Source organism: Helicoverpa zea, chromosome 2 (genome assembly GCF_022581195.2).
Source record: "Helicoverpa zea isolate HzStark_Cry1AcR chromosome 2, ilHelZeax1.1, whole genome shotgun sequence".
In the NCBI taxonomy this organism is placed as follows: Eukaryota; Metazoa; Arthropoda; class Insecta; order Lepidoptera; family Noctuidae; genus Helicoverpa; species Helicoverpa zea.
In genome coordinates this window covers 11,167,612-11,194,351 of record NC_061453.1, presented here as the reverse complement: position 1 = coordinate 11,194,351, position 26,740 = coordinate 11,167,612, and the positions used below count along the sequence as shown (strand labels likewise).

The 26,740-nt window shown below is 34.8% G+C and overlaps 3 protein-coding genes across 3 annotated transcripts; all 3 read left to right on the top strand.

Annotated features, from left to right (window-relative positions):
• Positions 1-830: 830 nt before the first annotated feature.
• Positions 831-6,651, top strand: LOC124640236 (gustatory receptor for sugar taste 64a-like). Its single transcript, XM_047177917.1, has 9 exons — positions 831-932; positions 1,215-1,401; positions 1,671-1,880; positions 2,106-2,210; positions 2,418-2,602; positions 5,035-5,198; positions 5,672-5,840; positions 6,124-6,213; positions 6,538-6,651. The coding sequence occupies exons 1-9, from the start codon at positions 861-863 to the stop codon at positions 6,640-6,642; spliced, it is 1,287 nt and encodes a 428-aa protein (XP_047033873.1). The 5' UTR covers positions 831-860; the 3' UTR covers positions 6,643-6,651.
• A 1,584-nt stretch (positions 6,652-8,235) lies between these two features.
• Positions 8,236-12,487, top strand: LOC124644954 (gustatory receptor for sugar taste 64a-like). The gene is made up of 9 exons (XM_047184652.1): positions 8,236-8,307; positions 8,688-8,874; positions 9,244-9,456; positions 9,825-9,929; positions 10,142-10,326; positions 10,601-10,764; positions 11,146-11,314; positions 11,803-11,892; positions 12,394-12,487. Exons 1-9 carry the CDS (start codon positions 8,236-8,238, stop codon positions 12,484-12,486), a joined length of 1,278 nt encoding a protein of 425 aa, XP_047040608.1. The 3' UTR covers position 12,487.
• Positions 12,488-13,831: 1,344 nt separating this feature from the next.
• Positions 13,832-22,274, top strand: LOC124644943 (gustatory receptor for sugar taste 64a-like). Its single transcript, XM_047184642.1, has 9 exons — positions 13,832-13,971; positions 14,361-14,544; positions 15,475-15,684; positions 16,636-16,740; positions 17,601-17,785; positions 18,907-19,076; positions 20,919-21,084; positions 21,706-21,795; positions 22,221-22,274. Exons 1-9 carry the CDS (start codon positions 13,927-13,929, stop codon positions 22,272-22,274), a joined length of 1,209 nt encoding a protein of 402 aa, XP_047040598.1. The 5' UTR covers positions 13,832-13,926.
• The last annotated feature ends 4,466 nt before the right edge of the window (positions 22,275-26,740 follow it).

The window sequence follows — 26,740 nt, the reverse complement described above, 5'->3', positions numbered from 1 at the left end:
ATTATAATACTTCTACTTCCATCCTCAAGACGAATTTTTTTAAATGAAAACGAAAAGGTCAAAATCAAAAATAGAAAAAAATAGCCTCAAATAAAATACAGTAATTTTAATCGACTGCCATAATAGTCTGAAATAAAGTTTTAATGTTATCAATTCCAATGGTTATAATATTTTAAACTCTATGAATAGAATTTACCACAACATTATTTGCATAATAACATGTACAATGCTGAAATTCCAACAATTCCTGTAGTAAATTCAAATTGTGTTTGAAATCATTAAATTGTTATTGTCGATTCCCAATGATTGATAACAATGAGTTGGACGATCGGATCGCGTGTTGTTTTGCAAATAATATGAAGCCAGTATAATTTGACCCGTTTATTTTTGTTGCTTTTGAATTACTTTGAATGCTTATTTTGTCACAAAAATTGTGAAAACCGAATATTTGGTGACGTACCTACGTTTCGTGAAATCATGCATAAATGACAAATAGTTGGTTGGGGTTTTCAAAAATCGACGCCAATAATAAAGATCTTTAATATGATATAATTTAGGTAAAGGCAATTCGTGCAACGAACTGCTAAAATTGAAATGATAGAGGAAAACACAATTTTCGCAACAAAGCAATAATCATGTCTATTTTATAGGTACCACAGATATACACACAAAGTCATATAAAAACAAACACCCTGTTACAGAGCTCAATAAAAAATGGTCGTTATAAACCTTTCGCAAATAGAGAAAACCGTTTATCTACAATCAGACAGCGGTTTTTTCACACGATATCTAAACAGCTCTATTGAAATAAACTTACTGATATGAGTACGTTAAGTGATTTGTAATTTATACTTTTTAAAATGTCAAGTCGAGGGTTCGGACAATTTCTTCGGGATGGAAATCTACTTCTGCCTGAACAACCAAATCATGACGTAAGTATAGTCTATTTAATTCATCTCGAAGGACAAAAATACTGGCACCAATTATTAGGACTTATTTCCACATCATTCTCACTGCACTTATCACAAATTCTTACTTGTGTTTGGCGTAGTACGTCTTCCCCTTCCATATTTCTCGATCTGATGTTATCTCACGAGTGAAATTATTTCAAAGCTTCCACCAAGATCCAAAATGGACAAAACTTTTAGAGACCTAACATCTATTATGTAGGCGCCTTTGATGATAAAGCTTTTAATAATTTCACTTTTACTTAGGACTTTCTAACAGTCATGGAAAAGGTGTTCAAATGGTCTTGTCTAATCGGAGTGCTGGGTTCCAAGCGACACATCAACTATGCCTGGAGTGGATTCATACTCTTAGTGCTACTATTCATGGAGAGTCAAGCTATATGGAAGGTCATAAAAGCACTCGCTGGATGGGCTATCGATACTGCTGGACAAAGTAAGTTGGTTTACATACCTAAGCGCCTGGATACAAATGCAATTCGTACGAGAATTTCAGAAGAGTTAATGATTTAATATTCAAACTTTGAATTGACGAAGGAGTTCAAGAACATGATTTAGATATGATCATGAGAAGACTGTTTTAGGAGAAGAAGTACTGAAATTTAAACAAACCTAGAATTTACCCGTAGTGAGAACATTTAAAGCATCCAATATCATACATTTTTTGTTCCCACTTATCTATTATTTCCTCTTGATGATTTACAGGGAGCGTCACAGCCCGTTTAGCAGGGACCATCTTCTACACCATAGCAATTTTATCCCTGGTCTTGTCATCAAGGCTGTACAGATCTTGGGGAGAGCTATCAGCGTTATGGGCCAGGGTTGAGAGGATCATGGCTGTCAAAGCCCCGCCTGATAAGACCTTGAAGAGAAGAATGTATTTCTTCTTAGGATTTATGACCGTGTGTTCATTGTGTGAGTGTCTACTTATAATTGTCTTCTTGAAATCAGCTTTGTTGATATTTTGTACGTAATTATGATAGTAAACATATTAATCGTTATCTCAAATACTATCATTTATGTAGTCAAGAGGGAATTTGGTTTTCTTTTTTTCTAGAATAACCTTTGTGACAACGATATAATGTTTACTTGTTCTCTTTTAGATAATGTATCTGATTTCACAATTGATTTCTTTTCCAGTGGAACATCTTATGAGTGTTGTTTCTGCAATAGGACTGGACTGTCCGCCAGCTTTGATAATAAAGAGATACGTTTTGATATCACATGGATTTATGATATTAAGACGTAAGTACATTCCACGCTAGATATCCCGGCTTGATAGGCGGGTCAAAAGAAAATACATCAAATGTGTCAATAAAATCTGTATTATTAAAAGTAGTTTAAAGAAGTCAATCCGCGAGGGCAAACAATTAGTGCAATGCCTATTATTTTTGAATGGTATAGAATATCTATTTAAGAAGAAAATAAACGCATTTATCATAAAAATTTCAGATGAGTACTCCGACTGGTACGCCCTGCCTCTAATCTTCATGAGCACATTAGCTTCTCTGCTATGGAACTTCCAAGACGTACTAATAGTACTGATCAGTATGGGTCTAACCTCAAGATATAGCAGACTAAACCAGTGCTTGGCGAAAATCTGTGCACTAGAGAGGAAGCAGATGGATTCTGATAAAGTAAGATATGGATTTGTTACTTCTTCAAAAATACCGTAGCAGTTGTCAGTATTGTCTTAAAAAAAAGTCGAAGGATTGAGGGATGTAAAGATGAATCGGGAAGACTAGAAGTTTCCAGGGGGCCCGAAGCGGGACAGTTCAGGCCAGGGAAAAACAACAAGTTAGAGAAGAGCGTTTTTAGATGGGGATAATAATTTGACAGCTAGAAATTTGATCTGATAGATAACTTTAGGTTAGGAGTACTTATATTTTTTGTTCACACTCTGTCAAAAATAATAAACGTAGTCAACTCTTGTGTACAACTTCATCCATTTTCTTCCAATCACGGCTGTCGATCACGGATCACTACGTAATTGTACAATGTACATATGGTTTTAGTCGTGTTCTCAATAATTCAATTTAAATGTCTATATCAAGCCCACCTTCAATATTAATCAATTAATTTCCGTGTTCACTAGACCTTTCTACATAGTGGTTTTGATGGCGAAACTATTTGAGTAATCTATTTTAAGATCAATAACCTTTGACTAGACTTGTGACATTTATTGAGCCATGAAGTTAATTGTTAAGCTTAAAATAATGTACCTATATTTATTAACATACTACCTATTCCCGCGGTTACACCCGTCTGTAGGAACTATTCCCCACATCCAGAAAAAAGGTTATGTATATTTACTTATTTACGGGAAATCATCAAATGACTCCTCCCGCTGTGGGTTAGCAGCGGTGAGGGAGTATCAGACTCTTAGTGGGAAACTATATGTTTTCCAAATGGCTCATTTCGTGCAGCCTTTATGTTGTAAATGAAAAAACACAGAAAAGTCACAATTATAGTTTAAAATATTTATTTTCTCATAAAAAGAATACCTACAATTCAAAAGGGCTATGAGAAAACCAGATGATTTGTATAAAATATATAAAACGAGCATGCATTTTCTTATACCAGGTACACACCATAATCCCCGATCACCAGTACTTCAAATAAAGCTGTCTGAATTTATTCCATGGCTTCCAGTAATAAATGCCGGTACTTATCAACATGGGGGTGAGGAGGGGGGGTGTAATGGACCTCTTCGTGACAAATACATCATTGAGCCAGGCTCTTTGCATTTCTGAACAGATGTTCTGGGGGTTCTATGTAGATGATTTGCTTTGTGAAGTTGATTCCTGAATGTTTTTTTTTCTATCTTCATTATGTTTTTTTTTGTCAGTATCTTGCTCTCATGACACCTATCAAAGTTTGTTGCTGTGCTATCCATAGCTATAGATGCATGAAAACTTCTCCATAAATATGTTAAGCTGCATTATTTAACACTGTTTTGTTTTTATTTAATCTGATATCTCTTTAATTCTAACAGGTCTATCAAATAAATATATTCCATGTCTGTTCACTATATAGTTTTGCAATCTCAAATTGATATTACATTTCAAAATAAATTAAGTTTTAATTCAATATCAACAGACACAATTCATCAATAATAATTACAACAGCTTATAGGTATCAAAACAAATCCATCTTGAAATCTCACGTGGACTGTTATATTGAAACTTATGGGGCTCAAGGGAAATCAGGGTAACCGCGACTAGATCGAACTAGAACTAGTTCTTCATACGTGTTTCTAGGTACTATTGGGTAATCTTTAAGACTATTTTCACCTTAAGAGAATCCTTACAAAAGTAATGAGCGAAATCCTTACTAATATTATAAGTGCCATAAGAATGTCCATTGTGCTTTTACAATACTACTGAACGCATTTATATACAATTTTTAACACAGATAGTATAGGGGATCAAAAAGAAAATAGGCTACTTTTTATCCGGATATCTTCCCGTATCCGGAGTTCACTCAGGACGCGAAGAGAATCGGGGGAATTCGAGAACTCCCCTTCAAGTTGAAGTATTTTATAATCATCATCATCCTCCGAGCCTTTTCCCAACTATGTTGGGGTCGGCTTCCAGTCTAACCAGATTCAGCTGAGTACCAGTGCTTTTACGAGAAGCGACTGCCTACCTGACCTCCTCAACCCAGTTACCCGGGCAACCCGGTACCCCTTGGTTAGACTGGTGTCAGACTTACTGGCTTCTGACTACCCGTAACGACTGCCAAGGATGTTCAATGACAGCCGGGGCCTACAGTTTAACGTGCCATCCGAGATACAGTCATTGGTGTCTAAGATATACTTAGAAAGTACATCCAAACTTAAAAAAGTTGCATTGGTACTTGCCTGACCTGGAATCGAACCCGCGCCCTCATGCTCGAGAGGTTGGTTCTTTGCCCACTAGGCCACCACGACTTGGAGTATTTTATAATGTTGTCCATAAATTAATCATGGGCCATATCTAATAGTGTTTAAACCGTTTTTCATCTGCCCTCATCCCGCATCCTGGCTTGTTTATTTTTTTCCAAACTTCACACTTTTCCTTTGTTTCAGAAAAACGAAGCAACAAAAGTATACGCATGGCGCAAATTAAGAGAAGCCTACGTGAAACAAGCTATGTTAGTTCGCAAAGTGGACGATGCCATCGGCGGCATCATTATACTGTCATGCTTTTGCAACTTTTACTTTATATGTTTGCAGTTATTTTTGGGAATTACGTAAGTTACTTTCCAGCCAATTTTCAGATTTTTAAGATAAACAGACAATAGTTTGCTAAGCGATTTATGAAATTGGTGACATATATTTTAAATAAAAAGTAGCCTTGTGCAAAATGTACAGCGGCTAACTATAAAGATTAAGCTAATAACGAAGTGCAACACACAGACAGACAGCCATAGTCTTAAAAAAAAAATTACTTGCTGCCACTTCCAATCATCTTAAATAATTCAAACTATCGAAAAGTACGAAACTTCGGAAAAGCTCTTCTCAGAGTGCTAAAACACAAGTTTTTCAGGAAAGACAGAACAGTTTCGTTCGTTCCCCTAACAGAGCTAATAGGTAAATCAGTTGTGAAGGTCAAATTGACTGTCGCTCCATGTAGCATCACTGGTACGCAGCTTTATCCAGTTAGACAGAAGACGAACAAAGGCCACTTTTTAATACCCCATACCTTCTGCATTTTTGTCCACAGTCAGAGCAAAGCCAGCGAGCCTATCAGGACAGCCTACTACTTCATGTCATTAGGCTGGATTTGCTTCAGAGTCATCTGCGTTGTGCTAGCTGCCTCCGACATCAACGTCCACTCCCGATTAGCTCTCAAACACATCTATACTCACGACAGTCATAGTTACAATATTGAGGTGGGTGATGTCAATTTTTTCTCACTACAATGCAAATGGCCCAGTGCAGTGACTATGGTCAAATCCTCCCAGCTTGGTGGAGGCCTTCATCCAAAAGTTGCGCCTCATCTTCATCTTTTCGCTGTTACATCCGTTCCGAATATAATTAAGCTGATAATAATATGATGATAGCAATTTTTCATTTATTTTTTTCAGAAACTCTTTTTTTCCTGCATAAGGTTTTGGCCAGAACTCGGGCATAATAGCTTGGGATAATGCAATAACAGATTGTTTCATGTTACAGATGGGACGTCTACAGGACCAGCTGTCTAAAGACTACGTAGCTCTGAGCGGCAAGGGATTTTTCTATTTGAGCAAAAGTATTTTGCTTCAGGTCAAGTATCTCCTCTCCTATTTACTATAGTCAAGTATATTAAGTGCAACCATTTCTTTTAAAGCCAATTAATCATCATCATCATCTCAGCCATAGGACGTCCACTGCTGAACGTAGGCCTCCCCTCAATTAATCTGTAGACACAAAAAGATTACCACCTACTTTCATTACCTCTATCTTAAATCCAATCTAATTATAACCAAACTCATTTAACGAACAAATTGTTCGCTAACCTTTTCCAAAACAATTGTATCTTTGTCTTCTATTAACCATTTTCCTTTTCGGACTTACAATAATTATGTCTAATCCGATTTGTTATTACAGATGGCTGGCGCGATAATCACTTACGAACTTATGTTGATACAATTTGATGACCAGGGGACTGATGATGTTCAACTGAATTTGACTAAAAATGCTATTGGAGTATAGATTTTCAGCTTTATTGTTGTTTCATTTATTTACCCCCTTACCATTATATGTATAGGTGAGCACACTTGACAGTAGGGTTAGGTTTAGCGTTATACAAATATGTAGAATATATTATACAAATATAAAGAAGAAATTAAATAAATAAGTATGACGCCTTAGATATATTCAACGACTTTGTACTAGCTTAGTGGCTAGAGTGGCCATACTAACGTATAATTTCGTTAGCTACTATTTGCTTATCCTGGCCCGGAATTCAATTTCTAGGTTATAAAAGTTAATTAATGAAGTCTATAAAAACATGCAGAATTGTTATTTCTGTCTGTATTTACCAAAATGCGATTAAGTTAGTTGATGAAATATTTTAACATAATCTGAAGAAAAATATATTGTTTTCATAATATCATAAATGTGTTAAAATCTAAGGATTCACAACTAAGCTAAGCCAAAGAATACTAATTTACGTGATCAAACGTTCAAGAAAATCATTTTAGAAAATCTAAAAATAAAAGTCATTGCACATAGGCCGTTAAGGATATGGTGATTGGCAATATGAACACACTTTGTAGTATGAATTTCAAAGTCAAAATCATATAAAACCAATTCAAAAAATAGCATTCCAGCAGCATTTCCGTTGAAATTTAACAAACCGCATTACAAAATCCCCGATCAATATCAAATGCACACAAATCGTTCTAGAAAGTTCCAGTCATCGTGACGTATACCAGCTGTTAGTGCCATAAGTTTCGAATAAAATATTCAAAACGTCATTAAATGCACGATTTCAGGTATTTGATAAAAATAAATCCGACGATCGTATCGCGTGTTTTGTTTCGCAAATAGTGAGACCAGTGTAAATTGGTCCTTCGGGCCATATGTAAACTTTTTGATGTATATTCTTTACTGCCAAAGATAGCTTTTTTTCATGACGTCTAAAATCATCAAATAACCCCTCCCGCTATGGGTTAGCAGCGGTGAGGGAGTGTCAGACTCTTACTGACTAAAAACCGTCGTGTTCCGTCGTAGGCCTCTTATGTACCAGGGATGCGATAACTCTTTCGAACAATCCCGCAGCCCCGCCAAAGATAGCCTGACGTTAAAATTCTAAAAAATCTAAATAAGAGGAAGTATTAAATTTCGGCTTTAATTTATTCTCCGTTGACTAACACAGTTGTTAGAAATCAGAGATAGATCCTGGACTTAGTTGTGCTGTGATTTTAATTATGACGTCCAAAAACTTTGCTGTTCAAACAAAAGATTGTGGTGATTTTGGGAGATATCTAAAAATGAAGGCAAGAAAACTGTGCAACATTTAGCAGACGAACAAACATTTTCCAGAGCACCGGCAGCATATTAAGGTAAAATATTAAATCAATAACAATCAGCTTTTCATAACACAAGCTATATTTATATAACAGAGCTCAAACTAAACTGGTCGTTTATTCTAAAATTGAAACCAATAACAGCATATCTAAAATCAATTATCATTTTCATTCTAATAAGTTCTTTCCGTGTTGCCATTGAACTGAGCTAATAGATTTATGAGCATACTTTAAATTCATTTCATGTATTTATGTACAAACTTTGCATTGAAAAATGTCGAGCAAGGAATTCAAACAATTTTTGCGCCAAAACAAATTGCTTTTACCTCAGCAACCGATTCATGATGTAAGTTTTGTTTTTCTAAGTTATTTGTTAGGAATTCATTTATTAATACCTACTGCAATGGACATCATATACATTGCCTATTAAAACTTTAATTTGATCAAAATTATTTTGTACTAACCCTTCTCTTCTATTATTCTTCCTTTGATAGTGATTTCGATAACATAATACTCAGTATTTCCATAACCCTGGCAGGGCTGCGGGGTTGTTCGAAAGAGTTACCGCAGTCTGGATACATAAAGGGTTTCAGAAATAACATGATGGGTTTTAGTCAGTAGGAATGTGACGCTCCTTCACGCTGCTAACCCATAGCGGTTTTCCCATAAAATAAACTTAGGTATTATTCTATTTACAATTCATCATTATTATTTTTGTCTACACAGGACTTCTTAGACGTTATAGAAAAGGTGTTCCACTGGTCTTGCTTCTACGGTGTATTCGGATCCAGGAGGTTCATTAGCTTAATATGGAGCACTCTGATACTGGGTTCTTTGGTCATCATCGAAGTCTTGGCTATCTGGAAGGTTATAAGAGCACTCGCTGGCGTTGCTAGAGATATGAGTGGGCATCGTGAGTATTCTGTATACATATTTACCTACTCGGATTAGTAAGAAATTAAACTTATAATAAACTATGCTCTGATGATAAGAAGACTTAAGATGACTGCAGTGTTAGTGTTGTGCTTTTGGAAGCAAGCTGCCGATATTTCGAACGGAAACCATTCCATATAAAATACATAAAAACTAGTTGTGCAGGTGCAGTTGACAGTTAGCTTCCAAATCTTTAGTTCAAGTTCCAAAGCACCAAAATAAATATTTGTAAGGAATAGTGCCCAGGTAAATAATGTCTCGTCTAGTTTATTATATGAAAGTTATATCAAAATATTTTTGATACGATCGAAGAACGTTAACTTAAAATTAACTCAACATATTTTTTTAGGAAGCGTAACAGCCCGCCTAGCAGGAACCATCTTCTATTCCATTTCAATACTATCCCTGGTGCTGATCTCAAAACTTTACTACAATTGGAGAACTGATATAGCTGGAGTATGGGGTAAAGTGGAACGCTCTGTTGGTGTTAAAATTCCGGTGGATAAGACATTGAAATGTCGCATGTCTTTTGTCGCTGGTCTTATGACGTTCTGTTCATTCTGTAAGTAATTTTAAAACTGCGTATGAATTGATTATTCTTCTAGCCTACTTGAAATCTACAAGTTTATTTACACACAAATCTTAGGTATTAAACGTGAGCGGTGAGTCCGTATAGTATAATGTGTAAACTACAGGAAATATGCCAATTTCGTGGTTGTGGCCGGTGGCCGGAGGCCAGTATGCAGCAAACCTTGAAATCGAACACAATACTTTTAATTTATCTGATTGTATAATAAACAGATAATTGGTATACAACCAGAGGGAGAACTAGTACTATATAATATTATTTTTATGAAAACTTCTTTTTTAATCACATTCTTCCCATAGTCTTGTTCGAGTTTTCTACTTTCAACTTTTTTTGTATTACAGTTGAACATGCGCTGAGCATACTAGCATCAGTAGGATTTGACTGTCCGCCATCTTTGATACTCAAGCGATATGTTCTAGTTTCACATGGATTCATTTTTATGGGACGTAAGTACTGTTTGTTTGTTGATGTACTTTTTCGCACATTGAAGATATCATTTGTTGTCTATCACACGCAGCCAGCTCAGCTATCAAAGGTATTAAAACAGCATTTTTTTTACAAGCCCAATATGCCTATAATATTAACTTTTGCTTTTTGATATTGTAGAAAGTATCTCCCAAAATACAATATATTACGCCAAAATTATTTAAAATTCCAGAGGACTATTCGGAATGGTTTGCCATGCCTCTAGTCATTATAAGTACCATAGCAACTCTTCTATGGAATTTTCAAGACCAGCTGATAGTACTCATCAGTATGGGCTTAACTTCAAGGTATAGAAGACTCAACGAATGTCTGGCCAAATTTTGTGAATTGGAAAAGCAGCATATGGATTCTGATAAGGTAAAACTATTCTTATAGAAATTAAACAAAAATAAAATGAACCTTATTTAAAGCAACAAAAGGCAAGACTAGACCATTTTTTATATATAAATAGGTAACAAAATAAAAACTGGATGCAAAAGCACTGTCATTTGCTTAAACCGTACCTACATGCAATGGCTGTCATCCATTGCCATAGTATAAAAAGGTTCTCATCAATACAAATACGAGGTAGCTGCTATATTTCTATTCCAAAATACTTTCTCTTATTGTTTTAATATGAAATATATTTCAGAAAGTGGAAGCAGTAAAAGTGTACACTTGGCGCAAGATAAGAGAAGCGTACGTGAAGCAAGCGATGCTGGTCCGCAAAATTGATGTCGCTCTCGGCGGTATTATCATCCTGTCTTGTTCCTGCAACTTCTATTTCATATGCTTGCAAATGTTTCTGGGAATTACGTAAGTGATATAGTTTATATCGGAAGATTTATCTGTAGTTGTATTTACGCTTTAGTGTAAATTATTAAAATTATGATTGAAGATACAGACATTTGACTCTTTAAGACTGTAATGGATTTTTTTAACAAGTGACCAACGTCTGTATAGCTTTGTATGTAACAACACTATGAGTATTTAATAAAACGTATTTATTATTTTTAATATAGTATCACAATATGATTCTAAATCTACTTTTATAGTGCCAGTCGCATTCCGGTCAGAAAGACTTAAATCACTTAAAATTTACTGCAAAACTTTGCCTTGATATAAATGCTAAATTCTTGTATGAATGTATATCGATGGGATTTTTATGCTTATGTTTTCTTTTCTTGCTCTTTCTAGGCAAGGGATGTCCACAGATTTTCTGACAGGGGTATATTACATGGTATCTTTAGCTTGGCTATGTATCAGAGTGTTAAGCGTGGTATTAGCTGCATCTGGTGTAAATACTCACTCAAAATTAGCGCTCAATCATCTTTATACTTATGAAACTCATTGTTATAATGTTGAGGTAAGCTGTTAATATTATTATTTGTTATCAAAACTGGTCTATTTGCCATTAATGTTACTAAAATTATTCTACACCGCTAAGATGCCACAAAATTACAAAATCCACAAATTAAATAATTAATTATGACCAAATTCATCCTCGGTGTCCAAGTTATGTTAAATTAGCATTCGTACCTTAGGACCAAAGTTTTTGTCTTGACTTGCAAATGCAAATTAATGATTGCCAATGAAGATATTCATGAGAAGTATAAGCAAGCAAACTTTTTGAGACAACTGACAGTCACCATCACTGAAGTGGGAGTTGGTACTCTAGTATCAAAACCATTTGGGTCAGTCCTAAACAATTCAAAGCTGACCAAATTACAAACAACCTTCCTAACTAGTCTTAAACTGCCCAAAAAAAACGTTGCAAATGTAGAAAACTTGAAGCTCGTTAGGCCATCCATTTGGTTCACGTAACCGCAATTAGAAGTTCATTTGTTCTTGCAGGTAGAGAGACTCCAAGACCAACTTACTAAAGATTACATCGCTCTAAGCGGGATGGGTTTCTTCCATCTAAACAAAACTATTTTGTTACAGGTATCGTTTTTGTTCTAGATTCTGATTTAGAGGAAATTGAACTTTATGTTTATGATACAGAAGTTAAAATTGATTGGAACAATTTAGATAGTGGAACTATTTTTGTTCCTGATTTCATTTTAAACAAATTTGGACTTTATGATGTTGGGATATAGTTGAAATTAGAATGGTATAATTTATTCTAGCTCGTTAGATGTTAGGCCCTAAGTCTAGTCTTTGATAAATATGTGAATTGTTTCGGTTCGGTGATTTATGAAAACGTAGGTTTTATGGCCTTTTAAGTAGCGAGCGAGTGGAATAAAAATTACTGCTATTTTCTTCATGATCAAGTTCATAAAAAATCTATTGGTTTGCATTTGTTTTTCAATATTTCACGAACTTTGTTAAGGTGACTGAACAGTATGGGCTACATATATTTAATTTGATAATTCTTACATATCGGTAACTTTAAGGTCAATAGTTTAAGTAGTTAGTGGTTCTAATATATATTTTATTTTACAGATGGCAGGAGCAATAATAACTTATGAACTTGTGCTAATTCAGTTTGATGATCAAGGCAGTGATGGGATTGCATTAAACGCTACTAACATCTGAACTGCTTGCTTTATTCACATTTCCTTTTTATCCCAATTATTATATTGAACATTTAGAAGTTACAAAATACTTTTATGACATGAAGGAAAACCTGTGTGAATTTAAAAAATAAAAGAAAAAAAAAACCGGTGATAAGATTATAAAGATAGTGTCTGTCCGTTTAGACACAAAAGGACTTCAAAAACATAAAAGTATAAATAAATTGTTTTCACATTTGACACAATAATAAAAAACAATTAACAATGTTGGTCTTTACTTTCATTTGTAATTATTTTAAAATCATTCAATTCAATTATTTTCATCTGACACGTTAATTCCTTTTTCAAATATGGGCTTTATTGATCTTTTGTTTTGTTGCTAATTACAGGATCAACCTTCTGAAATTACATACATTTTGATTTGGCGTTGGCACAGCATGTCTCCTTTTCAAATACTTTTCTGTCCCAAGTCATCTCACAAGTAATATTCTTCTCAGCCATATCATCTTTACACAGTCCATCCATTGTCTTTCTGGGCGAAATAAACTCTTCAAACATATATTTTCTATAAAACATTTAATAAACATATCATAATGGTAATAAATACCTGCCATCTATAATAACTACATTGTAAAGCACTTCATTAAAAATCCCGACCTGTGTAAACATATATTGATAACATCTACAAAACAGTAAATTATGCCTGAACAAATTGTAACCTATAATAAAGAGAAATATTCACTAAATTGCCCGTAAGTAGATGTTAAAAACAAAACACTCGACATCAAATTCATGCCATATTCGTCTGTATTACAATAGGAATAAAGGCTACATTTCTATGAATGTTCGTTGTGTAGAAAACTTTTGTTAGACATTTCAATAATTGTTCCCAACATGCGATTGAAGTGTGTAAAACAATAATTTTCATAATAAATGTGGGCTCTTTGGGACAAAGTAAAATGTGTTATTGATGATTTACAAAATGTAGAGGAATATTATGGTTCATTTTATCAGTAATGTGTGGATTTTATGGAAATTAAGCTGTGTAAACTATTTGTAGTTTTGACAAAGAGAATTGAATATGTGAGTATATTTTGCTATATATGCTTTAAATTCAGTCCATAATTATACAGGCAAACACCTGTTAACAGCAATTTTAGCCCAAATTATTAGATGCGATTTTTATAATGTGCTTAAAAATAGAACAAAATAGTTTTAACCAAAATAACAACAGCACAAAAAAAAATCCTTATAACTAATTTCTCTTAGTATTTCTTTCAGGAAGGGTTTCAACTCACTAAAGGGTGTTAAATGTAAAAACTTTTAACTGCTGCTTTACCGTCGATTCTCCAACATAAAGTTTTACTACTTCGCACTTAATAAAATACTAATAAAAAATTTAATTTTCAGCTTGACAAATTCAAATGCTGGAGGAATAAGTGACGAAATATAGTACTGTAAGATGAAAGGGAATTCGGTCAAGAATTTAAATGAAAAGAAACGTGACGTAAGATTGCTATAATTTTTTTTATTTGGTCCTAGGACACGGAATTTGTATTGTTTTATAGAAATAAAACAGCAGTCTAGGTCTCAAAGACGTAGGACTATGTAACGATATTAATAAATAGTTATTCTTAAAATCAAAAAATAAGTGAAGCAGTGATGAAAAAACACGTTACACCATACATGTAATAAATAATATGTATTTGAAATACTATAAGTTCTGTCAACTTCTTACTAGTTCGTTTTTCATAATAAGGTAATGTTGTCATCTTGGTTGGGACTTTATGTAAAAAAAAATAAATATATAGGTACCACTAGGATTTGCTCAAAGCAAAACTATTTTGTACCATGTTAATGCATCTACTTGCAAGTTCTAAATCACTCTTTTTTCAGGACTTCCTACCAACATTAAACAGTGTGTTCCTCAAGGCTCGATTCTTCGGTATATCTGGGTATGGGCTCACAATATCATTTTGTTGGAGTCTCATATTGTTCTCAATGCTGGTTGTCATGGAATCCGTGGCTATATGGAGAGTTGTGACTCTGCTTGGAGAATGGCTTATGAGTGCTTCTAATAGTAAGTATTATATTCAACTTTATATGAAATTAATCTAATAGTGAGTATTGTTTAAAATGTTTGCTTTGCTCTGCTTTGTAATTATTTACTACCTGATGGGGCAGTTGTCGACTTTGCTAGCCATTTTTGGAGGGCAGGACTGTCAAGATGAACGCCAAAAATGACGAGTTAACGTAATCATCAAGTGATTTGAGTTGCAGTATTTCTTCATGGCAAATATGAAGCCAAAGATCATCAGTACATGAGCTTTTGAAATCTATTTAATGCTTAAACTATACTAAAAAACTAGTCACTTTTCACTTTTGTGACTAAAATTATTATTCACCGAGATGCTACAAAACATTAGTTTACCCTAGTTTGAAATGCAAATCGATGCACTAACAACATTACCGGTGCATCCCGAGAGACATATAATTACGTGCTTCCTTCGCTACACGTGGTAGGTACAGCACGTGATTCCTCGTGCTATTGTTCTCGTCAGGGATTGAAGATTCCTCGTAAACCTCCTATTATCGAAGTATATTACGTAGATCGGTAAATGTATGTTTGGATCTTCGACATAAAATATGCTGAAGGCCTAAAATAAAATTGGCATGGTGAATGGAAAAAGTAATACCTAAGTCCGTCTTTTAGATGACTCTACAACAATGGACATATTTATTTATTCTAACAAAACTTTAAGCATTATTGCGATAACGGAAACTGAAATACCTTAAAAGCCAGGCGTACGTGCATACTTACACACAGTTTAGTTTTTGATCATTTCTATTAAACCTAAAATTAAAAAAACAAAACATGAGTTTAAAGCTACTAATCTAACATTATATCAGGAGACAAAGGCTGTAAAATCTATGACCATTTAAAAATCTTTACCTCACACTGACTATCAAAATTGACCCTTCCACCCTAAAACGCAAATTCCATTTTCAGATGGTCTAATCGGTCGTCTCTCCGGCGCAATATTTTACGGTAACGCATTAATTTCTCTGTTCCTATCATCGAAGTTTGTGCACTCCTGGCGGAGTCTATCAAATTACTGGTTGAGGATGGAAACCAGTACTGCTCTGGACTTCCCTCCTGATGTCAGAATAAGGAAGAGAACTATTTATATAACTGCTTTTGTGGTTTCTGTTGCTGTAGGTTTGTATATTTTTTTTTTTTTTTTTAGAGGAATTTTTATGTTAGCTAGAGCGAATAATTTTGATTTGTATATTGGTTTGACACTAGCCGGGTTTGGATTGGGTTTGGTTTTGTAAGAATATGAACTAGAAATAGCGTGACTTTTACCAAGCGCCTGTAAACTATGACTGCTTTTTGTATAGCAAAAATTAACAATGTTTCAAGTGTTTTTAACGTAGTTATTACAAGTTTAATATTAATGTCATAAACCAACTTTTTACTATCAGATTATAATTCATCAAAATAAACGCATTATTCTTAAATTAAATCATAATATATTTAAGAAATTGTTGGATTAAGCTCAAAATAGAATGCTAATTGAATTTTCTCTTGCTTAACTTTCTAGTAAGCTTACAGTTGGTATTCATTAAGCAATCTTAGAATTCCTTAGAGTGCGCTCTAAGCAAAGCCAAAGCCCAAAGTATTGACGACTTACGAAAAACTTTGGTTAGTTTACTGCAAGTTTATATTTAGCCAAGTTGACTTAAGTCTGGGGAAAGTTAAAGTAGTCTCTGCAGATCTTAATAGGCCAAAATAGGTCGTTAGGTAGCAAGTGCTTTGGTAACTTGCTTAACTTACTTTTTGTATGTGTTGTAACATGGGAGTTAAAACACGAAACGATGTTGTCATCGTTTCAACAAAAATTAAGTTTTAAAAAAATAAAGTTACAACTGTTAAGTGACAACTTTAAAAATAAAGGTAGTTATCTTTCCAGAAAGAAAGAAGAGAGGTTAGAAAGAATGAATCATGTCCAATATGGTGAATTATCCAATTTGAAAAATGTAACTTGTTTCGAAACAACCACAGAACTTGCAGAACCACACAGAAAACCATGTACCAATCTTTTTTATTTGATGGAATTCAAGATAACCGTCCATCTACATTCTGTTTTCATTTGATTTTTTATTTCAGTTGAGCATATATTGAGCATGATATCTGCTACTGGCGTTGGATTTCCTCCAGAAGAGTTCTTGTATAGATACGTCACACTGTCCCATGGATTTATTTTGAAAGCTCGTAAGTTATAAAAATAAAAGGATTAGGGGCAATTCACATCGTCGCGGTTTTCAAATAAAATAATTTACCTCCCCACGGTGACTTAAGTTAAATGTCTCTGAGTGAGGATCACTCACTTCTGCGCAGATGTAGGTCAGAGTTCAAGATTCGTGCCGATAACTATACCGGGTGTAAACCTGTTTAGCATTATAAATACGATGGCTAAATATTTCTGTCAAGTTTTCCCGTTCTTTCTCGCCTTCAGAGCCGATGTGAATAGCCCTTAAAATAGTTGCCACAATAACTGTCACATAGTCTGATTTTTGTCAGTCACGTCTTAGAAATTAGATTCTACTCTGGAACAATTTCTGTCACAGTTGAGTGACACACCCGTTACTAGAATTGCTTTATTCTTTCAATTTAATTTGTTATCTTTTTATTTCTGCTGCAATTTGATAGGTATTTTGTTATTGTTTATCCCTTGTGTAACTTGTAATTTTCTGAAAAACGTCTTTGCAGCGTTCGTTTAAGGTCCATACTCTAAAGAAGAGATATTTTCTATAAATTCATAATTTTACTCTATAAACATTAATTTACGGATCATTTACTAACAAACCATGCAACATTATACAAAGTGTCATACCTAATCACATTAAATGAAATACTTAATATACTAGTTGATATAATTATGTCGATTAACACAACGAGACCCAAGAAATTCAGATTTCTGGACAAACTGTTTTTAAAATCGCCCGGGACATTCGGATAATAATCTGGCTGACTTCTTTTATTCCAGTTCTATTCCCTATTTTCTATTTTTTCAAAAAAAAACTGTTTTATGTCTATCATAATAATCTTCGTCCGTTTTTGCCTGATTACAGAAGACTACACCATATGGAAGGCCATACCAATCTTCGTGCTCAGCAAATTGGCGACAGCTCTGTGGAACTTTCAGGACCTGATCATCATTCTGATAAGCATGGGCCTATCCTCGCGATACGATAGGCTCAATTTGTACGTGAGGCATGTCGTCTCTGTGGAGAAGCAATTTGAATCTAAACAGAGGGTATGATTTCTATTTATTTTTAGGCTAACTTTCATCAGTGTTTTCAATGAATGCACTCTCATATGGTTATTGAAAGCTCCGTACACCGAATAAAGTGTAAACCTTCCTCGATACATAGACTATTTTTCAAATTGGTTGAGTAGTTTCTGAGATTACCGTGTTCAATGAACAAACAAACTCTTCAGCTGTGTAGGTTATGTAGTTGGTGATCAAAAATATTATCACTTCTCCTTAATTTTAGTTATTGTACATTTTCCAGTAGTGATCAAAGTACCTAAGGTAAAGTACACAATCTTTTACACAAACTTATTAGTGTATCCTCACCTTAACTGCACAAAACGATAAGCAACAGGCTCACAGGTTCTCATTAACGTCTTCAGCAGAGTACAATTAGCTTTGTGTATTCTGCTACAACCGCTCTAAGGAGTGTTCTATATTGAGAACAAACTATTGCGTTATTTTGTTATTTATATACTCATTTTATTTTTGCATTTTAACATGCTCTGATAGAACTTGAACTATTCACAATTTGAACCTATCTTAATGTCGTACTATGTGTTTAGGGAATCTAGTTCCTTATTGTTTTTCTGGAAGTAAACGTCATTTTTGATGGTCAATAAACATGCTCCTACAGAACTTGAGCTTGAAGTCACTAAGTACCCATCTAACTTGCTTTAGTACCTACACAATTTAAATTACACCATATTCATATTTTAATTTAAATCTAGCATCAAAGTCGTAACTGTTTTAAGACAATCTTTGATCAGCGCTTTGAATTCAGTAGCATGCTGTAAAGAAGTCCACTGTTCAGTAAAGCTCTAACCAGATTGCCATAATGGTAAATGGTGTGGTATTGCGACATAAATTATCCAGAAGATATCCTATTAGGTTTATTCAAAATACAAGGATGACAATACAAATGGTGACTTACCACATGTTTATCTATACTTTGATTACCTACAAAGCAAAAGGATTTGTTTATTTGTTTGTTTGCTTGAATGCACTCATTAGTAATTAGGTATTATTTCCCACGGGATACTTTCGAAACTGCTGTCGGAAGCTGGTTAACCCAATGAAGTAAGAAATTGCAATTAAGTAATACTCAATCTGTTTACTTCCAGTTTGGTACTGAATTATACTTACAAATTCAAGTATGGCGTCGTTTGCGGGAAGCGTATATGCGACAATCGACACTCGTGCGCATGGTGGACCGAAATCTAGGCTCTTTGGTGTTACTGTCCAATATAAATAATTTGTACTTCATATGTTTGCAGATCTATCTTGGGATACAGTGAGTATCGAATTATATAATCCAAAGAAATTAGTAAAACTACGTAAAAGTATAGGTACCTACATACATGTTTTTTATCTTACGAAACTTTGCACTTTGTTTTTGAATGACTCGGTGACTCGACCAATACCGAAAGATTGTGAAATAAAACATCTTAGTACACAAAATTTTTAGGGATTCTTTGAATCCAAAAGGCCAAAAAATTACTTTTTATCCTAAAGTTACTTTTAAAAACTCTGTCAAGTTTCATTTATGACATCAGTTTTTATTTATATTTATTATTTGTTTCTTTCCTAAATGATTTATTTGACTGATTACAAATGAAAAATAGATGACATCGGTTCCATTGAAGAGTGAACAGAGCAAACTCGACTCTCATTACCCTAATTTAAATACTGTCTGTCTATTTATAATGAACCTGTCACTAAGATGTCATGACTAAAAGGAGACACAAAAAAAGGTTCATTAAAGAAAACTGAAGAAGACTGATAAAAGTATTTGTCCAAATATTGTTCTAAATTAGCTGAATCAAAATGCACCTTATCACCTTCCTATTAAGGCCTATTTTTCTCTAACAAAAATCTACCCAATCACGACTACTACAACCCATAAAAATAATAATATAAACTAATAACTATTACGTAATCAGTATTTCGCTGATAAGGAAATAATGAAGTCAAACTTTCTTACATAGTTAATTAAGATAACTTAATTAGGGCCACTGAAGGGCTTTAGGGCTAAACAGGACAAAATTTATAGTAGCATCTTCAGAATTCATTTTACTGACTTTTCAAAAAAGGTAAAATTTAAGTACCTACTCTTAACTGATTCTAAGTGGTCTTGGACCATAGAAGAAGGTCTTAAGGAGTAACTTTGGGCACTCTAGTTAATCTAAAGGTACTCAAAAGGGTATGGTTTTTGTTCGACCCGCACTAGACCCTAAGAATTTGATTTGTAAGAAGATTTTCAATAGGCGGTTTAGAATCTTCGAGGCTCTTGAATTAAAAGATCAGCGGTGAGACACGCTTGTCCACTTGGGTTATTTCGGGAATGAAAGAGGCCTTATAATAATTTTATAAGGATTTTATTTTGGTTTTAAAAAATGCTCACGATGTGACGTCACACTCTAAATTGAATAGGTCCATCCATCCTCCGAGCCTTTTCCCAACTATGTTGGGGTCGGCTTCCAGTCTAACCGGATTCAGCTGAGTACCAGTGCTTTACAAGAAGCGACTGCCTATCTGACCTCCTCAACCCAGTTACCCGGGCAACCCAATACCCCTTGGTTAGACTGGTGTCAGACTTACTGGCTTCTGACTACCCGTAACGACTGCCAAGGATGTTCAATGACAGCCGGGACCTACAGTTTAACGTGCCATCCGAAACACAGTCATTGGTGTCTAAGATATACTTAGAAAGTACATACAAACTTAGAAAAGATGCATTGGTACTTGCCTGACCTGGAATCGAACCCGCGCCCTCATACTCGAGAGGTTGGTTCTTTGCCCACTAGGCCACCACGACTCAGGTCATAAAAAATAAATAGGTAAAGTAAAAATAGAAGGTAAATTAAAAGTGGCTGATGATGATAACTGATGAATCGGTTTGTCTACTCATTTCAAATCGATTTTGTAATTATTACTTTTTTACGTTGTATAAAATGTAAATATCTCATTAATACCACTGAAAAAAAAATTATTAAGGAAATTATAAACCAACGAGTTCGCAGAATCCTCATATTAGTGTGGTTCAAAAAATGTAAAATATTTTTAAATACCAGACCTAGAGTTTTCATAAGTTTTATAATTAACCAATTAGATAACAACATTGTATCTTTCCCAGCAAATCCTCCGGCTCAACAATCAGTCGGTGTTACTTCTTATTTTCTCTCGGCTGGTTGATATTCCGCGCCTGCAGTGTAGTGTTGGCGGCATCAGACGTACATCTTCACTCGCAGAGAGCTCTCAAGAGTTTGCACGCGTGTCCCAGTGCCGCTTATAATGTTGAGGTAGGTATTTGTAAAGGATTTTTTGTTCAAGAATTTAGTCTAGTTTAAAAAGCTTCAGACACGGCCCACAGCGTTCCAAGCAAGGATTTCCTGAGCGACATCGACAATTTGTCCAGTACAGAAATGACGTTAAAGTCCGCGCGACAGAATTTCATCGGTCGGAATATGTCGCGCATATATGCTTGGTTTTGTTACGCATGGAAAAACCACGCGGTAAATTCACTACCTACTGTTAAAGAGCTGTAATAGGACATGACCTATAGGTATCTGAACAATGAATGATATTTTTACTGAGCTGTGCAAACTGTAGGACGTAGGTCACGGACGTAGCCTTGAGCAAGCGGACATCCGACACAACAAAATATCTGGCACGCTGGATCTCTTTCCAGCATGAACGAATCCGTTTTCAGCTTTAGTTTCATTTTATATTCTTTATAAATTGGTTTTAAATATCTGAATTACAGTTTCTTAATGGATCTGTTAACCGGTTTTCTACAAAGTACTTCTCACTCCCTGATAAAAAGATGCCTATACCTATGCAATTCTGATGTGACATCTAAATTGGTTAGATGATTTTTTAATAAAAATGTAGCAAACATTTACACTTATTCACCTTTACAGATCAAACGTCTGCAATACCAGTTGGCTCACGACTTTGTGGCTCTAACTGGCATGGGTTTCTTCTCATTACGCAGGGAGCTACTACTAGAAGTAAGTATTTACTACTTTTAAGGAAGAATAGATCTTACTAATTTACCATAAAGTTTCATTTACATAGTAAAAAACCTTTTATATATTTTCAATAAAAATGGGATTGGATGAAATGGTAATTCTCATCAACTTTTCGTCATACTGGCAGACTTCATTAGTATTTCCAATTTCTTAGATATTGACTTATTGAAAATCTGATTGATACCAAGACTACCAAACCAGAGCGGAGCAGAGAAGATTTTAAACAACTACCTAATAGAATTTCTCCAGTCAGGGATAGCTGAATGGGTAGAGACAAGATATTTGAACAACGAAATTCTATTGGTTGCTTAAAATCTTACTTTCTCTGCTCCACTTCAGTGTATTCTGGCCCTTACGATCCTATTTTTGTATAAAGATTTAATGAAAGCTTATTTTGGTTTCAGGTAGCAGCTGCTATATTAAAGTATGAATTAGTTTTAATACAGTATGATAAGTAGGAAATAAATTGAAATTCTTGAAGCCTTCGAGTGAACTGAGTTTTATTTAGCAGTAGCTTGCCTGCTGCTTTATCCGCTTCACAAATGAAATATTTTAGTCGGGATAAAGTGTAACATTTTTCAGGGAGGATAACACAGCACCACGATTTATCTAAAATATGTCTGTCTAAAATATGTACATACATGATGAACCGTTGACAAACACTTTTCAGAATTGCGGTCAAGCACATAATTCTACCAACTCATAAAGAGAAAGGCACTACGTATTCACAATTATTTTTTGTCATCCTTTATACTTTACAGCATCCAAGTCTAGTCTGCCCGTGACCATGGATCCTGTTACAGGATCTTTCGGATCCTGTCCCGTCGGGATTAATAGAATTCCTAAAAGTAATTTTATTTAAATGTCTAATATCGGCGTGAATGTCAGAAATCAATAAATCTATACCATTCCTAAATATTAGTTCAAAACGGCCATATTCCGACACCTCCATAACAGCTCAGACTGAGCTCGATTCGTCTCATGTATATTGATGGACACGCCCCTCGCTGAAAGCTTCTAAAATTGTAACCAATAACTGCCAAATACCTTGCACTCAAAACTGATATTTTGGGGTATTGCTATTTTCGAAATTTTTGACCTTCAATCGTGGATTCTTTTCGATATCGGTGCCATTAAGGAAATTGTTAAATTATCGTGAAGCAAGGATAACAAAACTAATATTGTAAGATGAAAAGATAGTTTGTTTTAAAGTTTTTAAATTAGGAACCACTAGAATTAAACAAAAATCTTTCATGTCTAAACACTTACGTCAAAATAGAGTAAAAAATAATTGCTTAGATTCCAAATCACGATGAAACATATTGTTTTCTGACACTTATGCGAATATTAGACATTTAAATAAAACTACTTTTATGGATTTTATCGCGGTTATATTCATATTATTTAATCCCGGTGTTTCGGATCCTTTACACTTTACAACATCCATGGTCACGGGCAGACGATGGAACATAATATAAATAATATTATGTTAATTGATTGTCAACTACATATTTTAATTTCAAAAAAGCCTATAACAGTTCTTTCGAAACGTCAGAGACTGTAAGACCCAAAGTTTTTCCAAGCGTAAGGTCTTATTCAAGAGAAAAAAAAATCACGTTCAACAGTTGTCCACCAAGATGAATAGAAAAAGGCTTCTATTTGATAAACGCAAGCATTATTGCGGACCTTGGGAGGGTCATTTGGACTAATCCCATCTGTGGAAGCCACGTAATGGGAAAATGATTTACTTACGAGTAGAGACTTTGATATCGTATGATATTGGATTTACAGGGTGGGACTTGGGAAGGTGGTTATTCTTTCATATAACAAACTTAGTTGCCCAGCTTTTTGTCGTCAGATCTTAAATTTATTACATGTCCCAATATTATTCTACCGTTTTCTGGATCACGTAACGTTTTTACCTGTGTTTAAAATTGCCCGCTGGTTGATTGATATAATGTTTTATTGCAAATAAACCTTACTTATCCAAAATATTCATTCACAAATACAAAATGTTCAAAATAGTCACTGTTGAAATTCACCCAAAAATAAAATCCTGAGAAATTGGTTGGTACGTTACGTTACAGGCTTTTTATCGTCCCACTACTGGGCACAGGCCTCCTCTCACATGAAGAAGGATTGAGCGTTGGTTGGTAATATTTAAGCACAATTAAACAAGGAATATTTCCTACTGAATTCCGACCCTGTAAGTCTTAGGGTAATACTCGGATCGCATCCAACAGGTCTGCAGACCGAACAAAAGAATTGGAGAGTCTTCTAATATGTTCTTATTCCATACAATCATTTATTATCGAAGGAATATTGAACGTACCTATTAGATTATAATGCCAGTACGTATTGTAATCGGGATGAGTGAAATCCGGTGATTTGACGGTTAAAGTAAGCGAATAATGTATTTATTTTTATTTCTTGGAATTGGAATCGTAAGACTATCTTTAATTTCGAAAAGACATAGACAGGCAATACGGGGTTTTCCTTCGGATGTTTGGGGCTTTTAAACATAAGAAAACTCGTATAAATAACGCTGAGTTCACATTCTTCCATCAAAAACCGGTGTCACGGCATCTAATGCGAACAAATTATAATAAATCTATTTCAACACAACAAATAAAAACCTATATTTCCCTTTAAGACTTACGATAATTGCCTCAAAAGACCTAAGAATTTAGTATCATGCCTTACGTTTACAGGCACTTATATCAATAACGACTCATAAACGCCTCGAGGAGTAGGTACGCCTCAAACGTGACTAGGTTACGTACTATCGCAGAAATCCCCAAAGGATTACATATCTTGTGCAGAAAATATTGAAACTGCCGATATTTTCAACCGCGGCCTACGTGGCGTGGGTGTTGATGAACGAAGGTGATAGTGTAAATGAAGGATTTTGGACAATCAGAAGTGTTTGTAGAGTGTTAGTTGAATGTTTGAATAGACGTGTTGAAAAGAAAGTTGCAACTTAGAATGGTATGGTGAACGTGGTTGTTCCAGCTTCGGATAATTTGTCACGATTCGCAAGTAAATGTGCAAGGTTTTATGCGATTCGATGTTGTCTATACTTTTTTTGCTTGTATGCACCGTGAAGGCTCAGAAAGTCTTAAAAGATTTGAAAAAAACTATACTTTTCCTGAATTACATGTGCTATATTTTATCCGGGTACGGAAAGAATTTCCCCTAGAACCTGGGTGGACTAGCGAGAAACAGTTATTTTCATAACAAAATTACCATACCCCAGCCTCAATACTCTAATACTGAATATAGATTTTGTCACTGGCTTTTTCAAATCTATTTGAATAAAACTAAACAACAATACAAACAAGTTACGATACAAAAAAGTGTTTCAGATTTTTAACGAGTTTCCTATTGGGTATGTGAGTGTCAGGTATTCGATACTTTTTGTTTACAACACAATGTCTGCATTGTATGCTAGCTCCAGTGCATACAATGTGAACTATTGCTGTGTATTGTACTGTTGGGTTTATTGGGGCGTTTGTATGGAAACAGGGTTCAAAACGGGGTTTAATTATTTGGAATAATTTTTAGCACTTTTGGTATCTGAATAATTTCATTTAACTACATTTCGATTGCAGTATAAGTACCATAAAATGGTAATGTAAGTATTTATTCATCATCCTCCGAGCCTTTTTCCCAACCATGTTGGGGTCGGCTTCCAGTCTAACCGGATTACGCTGAGTTCCAGTGCTTTACAATAAGCGACTGCCTATCTGACCTCAACCCAGTTACCCGGGCAACCCGATACCCCTTGGTTAGACTGGTGTCAGACTTACTGGCTTCTGACTATCCGTAACGACTGCCAAGGATGTTCAAAGACAGCCGGGACCTACAGTTTAACGTGCCATCCGAAACACAGTTATGTAAGTATGTATTGATGACTAAATTCAGTGCTTTTAAATGAATTCATCCATATACCAAATTCTCGTAGTTTAGGTATCATCCAAAATACCAACTACGATTTCCTTTTGTTATATTGGGAAGGAATTTTCGAACGGCAAATAATAATCTGGTTGTGCCCAAACTGATTAATGTTCACCCGTCTGTCACAGAAGCATTAATCAGAGACACATATTACAAAGCTTTTGTGGACGACTGTACGTGACGTCACTTGCGTTCCTAGAACTGAGTTTAGAAAGCAAACCTCTTTGCATTACTGTACTAGTTTAAACGATCATTTATGGAAAGGATAGAGTGACGAAACTATGCCTAGGCATATTAGGTTGCCCGGGTAACCGGCTCGAGGAGGTTAGATTGGCAGTCGCTCTTTGTAAAGGTTCTCAGCTGCATCGGATTAAACAGAAAGCCGATGCAGACATAGTTCGGAAAGGCTAGGCAGATGATGAAACAGTAAGGAAACTATATCAATGAATATTATAGTTGATGTTTCTTGACTTAGTATTCCGAGAAAACCTATACGACCTATATTTATCCCCACGTTAGACTAGATGCGAGCAGATTGACGACATCAGATTTTTCGCCAATCCAAATTGCGCCAACGATGTTGTCATTTGCTTTTACCCAACGGCTTTTGATTCAAACAGACTTTGACTGTGTCTTTTGATCTTTTGATCAGGATAAAACGGCTTTTACCGGCTTTTAGTTTTAATCTGTAAAATCCGGTATTTTGATTTTTTTATTTAGCCTATACATATATACAACATGTAACGTAATTAACGCACACCCTCAAACACCCTAATTAGAATATTATGTTATAATCATAATACATACACTAAATTTTTAATTTAACATGTATATGCATTGTTATTTACTAAATTAGTTATACCAATTCTTGGAGAACTTTTTGGTCATACTACTACGCATGCAAATATCGCGCCGCGGGCCGTTCGACTCGACACAACATAAGTAACGAAATTACGGAAAAAGCCGA